The sequence below is a fragment of the Lolium rigidum genome, unplaced genomic scaffold, assembly GCF_022539505.1.
Source record: "Lolium rigidum isolate FL_2022 unplaced genomic scaffold, APGP_CSIRO_Lrig_0.1 contig_13061_1, whole genome shotgun sequence".
Lineage (NCBI taxonomy): Eukaryota > Viridiplantae > Streptophyta > Magnoliopsida > Poales > Poaceae > Lolium > Lolium rigidum.
Window position 1 is genome coordinate 244,785 of NW_025899833.1, and position 5,942 is coordinate 250,726.

Genomic DNA, 5,942 nt, shown 5'->3' on the forward strand with positions numbered 1-5,942 from the left:
TTAAATGGTGTAACTAAGAAAGATAAAGGCCACATTAGAGTTGGTGTGTGCGCTTTACTTTGGGCAATATGGAATGTCCGCAACAATTTTATCTTTAACAAAAAAAGTTTCCCATCTTTTCTGCAGGTTATTCCACTAGTTACTCATTGGATCCATATGTGGTCCTATCTCCAGCCGGAGGATGCGCGCCTGGACATGGATATTGGGTGCAACCTCTTGGCGACGGTAGCACGGGATTTATACAGCCGGTGCGGTTGGCGTACTGATAGGCGGCTCACATGAAGATCTTGTGGCGGCTTGTTTTCCTCTTTTTCTTTAGATGGCTGTTTTATGTGGAAACTTTGTGTGATCCATGATTTGTTTTAAGTTTGTAACTCAGACCGTTTAAATAAGTTTAATAAGAGGCTGCATGCATCAATTGATGCAGAGGCTGGGGTACTCCCCTTATCTAAAAACGATTTGTACAAATTAGCTTGTGTTTTGTTAGGTGGGCTACCATTTGGCGTAAAAAGAATTGGTCTAGCCTGCCGCTGGGTATTGGTTTATTTGTGGGCTGATGTGGCTGCTGCTTTGTCGTGGGCTTCATTTGCTATGCTTCTGTCATGCCTTTGTAGTAGCATGTAGCTTTTAGCAAAAAAAACTTAGTTTTGTGTGTGTGTGTGTGTGTGTTTGTGTCATGCTGTTCAAAATTTAAGAACACTGCAACTGAGAAAAATCCTTGGCCTACGCTCCAGATTCGTGCTAGCATGAGAAATTACACATTTGTTGCAACTAAGATTTTTTATATTGCATGTGGGTCGTAACTGAGATTTTTCCAGTAGTTGCAATCGAGATTTTTTCAATTTCTTGTGGGTCGCAACTGAGATTTTCCTAATTGCTTGTGAGTCGCAACTGAAGATTTTCCCATTTACATGTAGGTTGCAACCGAGGTTTTCTCATTGCACGTGGATGTAACGGATAATTTTTTCTAGTTGCACGTGGGCTATAATTGAGATTTTTCCAGTTACATGTGGGTTGCAACTGAGGTTTTCTCATTGCACGTGGATGTAACGAATATGTTTTCTAATTTCACGTGGGCTGTAACTGAGAATTTTTTGGTTCAACGTGGGTTGAAGCTGAGATTTTTGAAGTTCCACGTGGATTGCAACTGAGATTTTTCCAGTTGCATGTAGGTTGCAACTGAGAGTGTTCTAGTTACATGTGATTGCAACTGAGCTTTTTAAAGATACACGTGGGTTGCAACTGAGATTTTTTCCAGCCGTGTTGTAGTTAATATTTTACCAGTTACATGTGGGTTGCAACTGAGGCTTTTTCGATCGCAACTAAGATATTTCTATTGTCATACATGGTTGCAACAGCTTTTTTTTGCCGAAAAATACGAGTACACAGTTTGCAATTTTTTCTTGTACTATTTGTGATTGTGAATGTTTCCTTGGCCTTCTAGTGCATCCAGACGAAAAAAAAGGTAACAGGCACAGGTTTACGCATCCCACGAAACGCCAATGAAAGAAATTAGCTTATACACAATGGCTGACGTCAGCGACTGAGATTTATTAAATCTCAGTTGACTAAGCTCTAGATGCTCCCTTTATAAACAGGGACAAGGAAGGGAAAAACAGACGGCTCACTGACTACAATTTGTAGGAATAGGCCATCTATGTAAGGTGTTTAGATGGATGCTTACTAAAAAAAACCAAGCATTTCCTTAACCACCGGTGCTTATTTGTATAGGAGAGAACCGGTGCTTAAACCGGCTAATTTCTTTAAGCACCTCTTCTAAGCGCCTTGCATTGTACGTGCACAATGCTGTAGTTCAAATCCTTTTCTTGCCTAATAAACTGACAGGTTGCTCAAACAGGTTTAATAAGTCTGAAGAAGTGAAATTCAAAAGTGCAGTTCGAGTAGAGAACTGGAGGTATTGCTAACTGTCACATGGCTTTTTATGTGTGCAGCGTTAACCAATAATCAAGTTTTTTATGAGCAGTAGAGCAGGTTTCTATTTTTTCTGCAACATTATTTAATGGTCTCTTTGGGAATGATGCTTGAAAATTACTATACCCATACCGCAATACGGGAAACGGTTCGAGCATCTTGTGTGCACACTAGCATTGCGAGTACAAGTTCCATAACTTCTCAAAAAAACATTTCATACAAAAATAGCTAGAGAATGAAACAAACTTTGAAGAGATAGCGTATTTCACCACAGTGGTGCAGCCATGCATGTCACCGCCTGGTCTGGGGAAAGGGACAATGTTATACACCACATTATTCAGAATAACCTTTGTCTGAAGGTGAGGCATCATCAACATTGCTACCAGACACCTCTTGGTTCGCAGTGTCATCTTTGCTATTTGTAGCTGAACTCTTCACCAGCTCTTCATTCATGCAATCTTTGGAAACATCACCCATAGGGTCAGGCATCGCTTGAGTTTCGTATGGCAAAGCCACATCCATGTCTGTAAACTCCGGAGAAGCGTCTCCATATGGCGGAATCCTGGCAATAAAGCAAAATTTCAGTCTATAATTATTCTGCCAACATATTTGATTACACAAGGTGCCAGCTTCATCATATTGACTGCATTTTGTAACTGGTTACCGTTTGCACAGACTATCAAGTACTTTATTTTTTATTTTTGCGAATGACAGATTATCAAGTACTATACGAACAATTTGCAGAGTGATGAGATATCTGCAAACTAGCTAGTACTCGAGAGGCATAACAATTTTCAGATAGGATAGCACCTATCCATCTGGTTATTGCACTTTGATACAATGCTAATCAGAATAATAAGCACATCATAGCAAAAGATGCTAGCAGGTTCAAGATCCCAAGTATTGCTATCGAGTAACACTGGGATAACTAGATTCACCAATCCTTCAACACAAGAACACACTCACAGAAGGGAAACCATACTACCATAGAACCTCTTAAAAAACACATTAATTCTCAAGCTACAAAAGAGAAAGGCCCAGAGCATCCCAGGACATATGCAAAACAGCACTGACCCAATTCGGAGTTGCATTCCACACAGTCTATACATTGGCAAGCTTCAGCGGGGCTAGCGGCTTATGGGACCTGACCTGTTATCAGGACATGGCTGACACATTTGACGGCCTTGATGTAGTCCCCTCCTTGATTGCATTGGACCCATCGTCGAACAACTGTTGCGCCCGATCTACTGTTGTGTCCTGCTCCCCTCTTTCCTCCTGACCACCTAAAACCTTGGCAGCATTCGACAACCGCAGATCCTGATGCCTATTTCGGGGCACAGGAGTGTAGAAGGTGACAACTGGAATCAAACGACAGGGGCCCTGATCATGACACACCATATTCACCCGCCCCGACTGTAGCTCAATCGCGAAGAGGCCAGCAACCGTGTTGACGAAGATGACATTTGCTCCCTCGGCAAAGCCCACCACGAGCAACCCAACATTCCTCACGAGAGCACCAATTGGTAGCAACTTTTCCAGATTGATGACCCGGCTCAGTACCCATCGTGCATCAGTAACGTCACTTGCAACCCTTGACCACAATTTGAGATGTGGATTCAAGTCTTCAGTTAGTTCAGTAACACCAAGTCCTCCGTCATCCGCCAGCATGAGGGTGCACCTCTCCCCGTCGCCGGCCTCGTCTGGTACCTCGAACACTCTTACGCTATGTCTGGCCCAGTCATACTCCACGATCAACCAAAAGTCAGACATGAAATAGAGCAGAGATCTCCCGACGAGCACGCTAGAGTAATACCCGAAGTCCATGGCGAACTGGACGTGCGTCGAGGTTGGCTCGCCCCAGGTGTCCGTCTCGGACGAGTATACGCACGCTGACGTGAGGTGCTCCTCGTCGTCACTGTCATACTCATCAGACCCGGAGGATTTCCTGAAGACGAGAACCACACAGAAGGGACCCCCATGGCAGTCTCGGTGGTCGCACGCGTCGGCTGCGCAGAACACGGCCGCGTTCGGGTACCTGCAGTTGAACGCCGCGGGCAAGAACACACGCCGCTGGCGGCCCGTGGTTGGCTCCCACACAAGGAGTTCCTGGGTACCCTGGTCCTCGTACTCGGAGAGGTAGAGGGCGCGGCCGTGTCGGCAGTCGACGGCCTGCCAGACCCGGCGGTCCGGAGCGGCGAGGGAGAAGGGCGACGCGGTGGTGGGCATGAAGTTGGGGATGCGCTCGCTAGGCCAGTTGTGGAGGAAGCCGAGCACGGGGGCTGTGCCGTGGTGCTCGTGGAGGAGGCGGCGGAAAATGGGGCGGGAGACGGCGCAGCCCCAGGTCTTGCAGACGAGGGAGGCGCGGACGAGGCATGCCGGGTCTTCGGGAGGCAGGCGGAGGAGGATTTCTTCGACGAGCTCGTCCGGGAGGACCGGCGGCGAGGCGCGGCGGCTTGGCGGCGCGGCCATGGCGTCTCGGTGTGGGTATGAATCGGGGGAACGGTGGAGTGGTTCGGCTCAACCAGGTTGAGTTTTTTTTTTCTTTGCACTAAGTCTGGAGCCCGACTCTGCCCCTGTATGAATGAGAAGTTCTCAAACTTTTTCCTTCCTGAAAAATAAAAATTATATCGTTCTCACCGTATCAACAAAAGAAAATCAATCCATCTAAAAAAACGGAAATCAATCCTAATGAACTTCAACGTAACCATTTTTTGGCTATTGTCTCTCCAGTGATCAAATTAAATTCACATGTTCATAAATTTTTTTTTGAAGGAATGCCACATAGGCGCTTTATTTATTTGATAGGATAGTCGAATTACAAAAGGTAAGATAAATCTTGGAGGATCACCATTCCAGACTCGTTTTTCTTTAGACTCGTACACGTGCCTAGCTAAGCTATGCGCCACCTGATTAGCATGCCTATTACAATGCTGAAATAAAACCTCTTTCATTGAACTTGCTTTGAAGAAACACTCCACCATGATCGCCGAGTAGGGGCTCCAGACTTCAACCACACCGTTGCAAGCCTGTATCAGTTCTAATGAATCTGACTCGATGATCACCGAAAAGCAGCCCAACTCCTCCAAAAATTCCAATCCTCGTAGAAGTGCTAAAGCTTCCGCAGTTGCTGCACTCAAAACATTTTGAAGGGTGCAAGCTATACCTGCGATTGCCTCACCCTTGTGATCCCGTAGGACAACCCCCATAGAACCCGAACCATCCATATAAAAAGATGCATCAATATTTAGCTTACGATCTCCATGCATCGGCTTTTCCCATAATATTTTCTTCTTAACTGCATTCTCCTTGGCAACATTATAGTTTGCTGTCAATGAACTGATGGCAAAGGCCGAGCTAGAAGGTGTAGGAACCGAGACACCCTTCACCATGTCCCGCCGTCTCCACCATAAATACCAACATCCTACATCAATCAGGTCTTTAAGATCTACCTGATCCAGCTCCGGGGCTCTCAATCTAGGACTGCATAGAATATGTTCCAAGACCACAGAACCTGACCGGTCCACTCCCATTGCGCTCTTGATAAAAAACTTAATCAAGATCCTTCCACAAATCTTTGGCTTGTACACAAGTAAACAGAATATGCTTGATATCTTCTGGTCCCAAATTACAGATCGGGCAACCTGGAGGGACCTTGATGTGCCTAGAGGCTAAGATCGCCATCCCCGGTGACATAGGCATCCCCAATGGGCCTGCCGAAGATAGTACCCGGGGTTTACTGAAGGCCCACTACTCGAAGAATAAGAAGATTCGGAAGCCCAAGATATTGTTAAGGAAAGCTAGAGTTGTAATAGGAAGTAATATTTGTAATCTTGCGGGAGGAGTTAGAAACCTACCCGGACTCTGTAACCTGTACAATACGAATCCCTCGGCACCACCTCCTATATAAGGGGGGGTCGAGGGACAAAGAGAGGATCGAATCATTGTTTCTCAAACCTTAGTTTCATAATCGTCGAGTACTTTTCGGCTGAAACCTTCGAGATCTACTTGCC

General features: G+C 45.7%; 1 protein-coding gene across 1 annotated transcript; it reads right to left on the reverse strand.

Annotated features, from left to right (window-relative positions):
* Positions 1–2,217: 2,217 nt before the first annotated feature.
* Positions 2,218–4,401, reverse strand: LOC124680334. The gene is made up of 2 exons (XM_047215404.1): positions 3,007–4,401; positions 2,218–2,494 (listed from the first exon to the last, which is right to left on the reverse strand). The coding sequence occupies exon 1, from the start codon at positions 4,399–4,401 to the stop codon at positions 3,088–3,090; it is 1,314 nt and encodes a 437-aa protein (XP_047071360.1). The 3' UTR covers positions 2,218–2,494; positions 3,007–3,087.
* Positions 4,402–5,942: the final 1,541 nt, after the last annotated feature.

Excerpts from the sequence above, each read along its gene's own strand:
- LOC124680334 (XM_047215404.1), bottom strand. The coding sequence starts at position 4,401 with ATGGCCGCGCCGCCAAGCCGCCGCGCCTCGCCGCCGGTCCTCCCGGAC.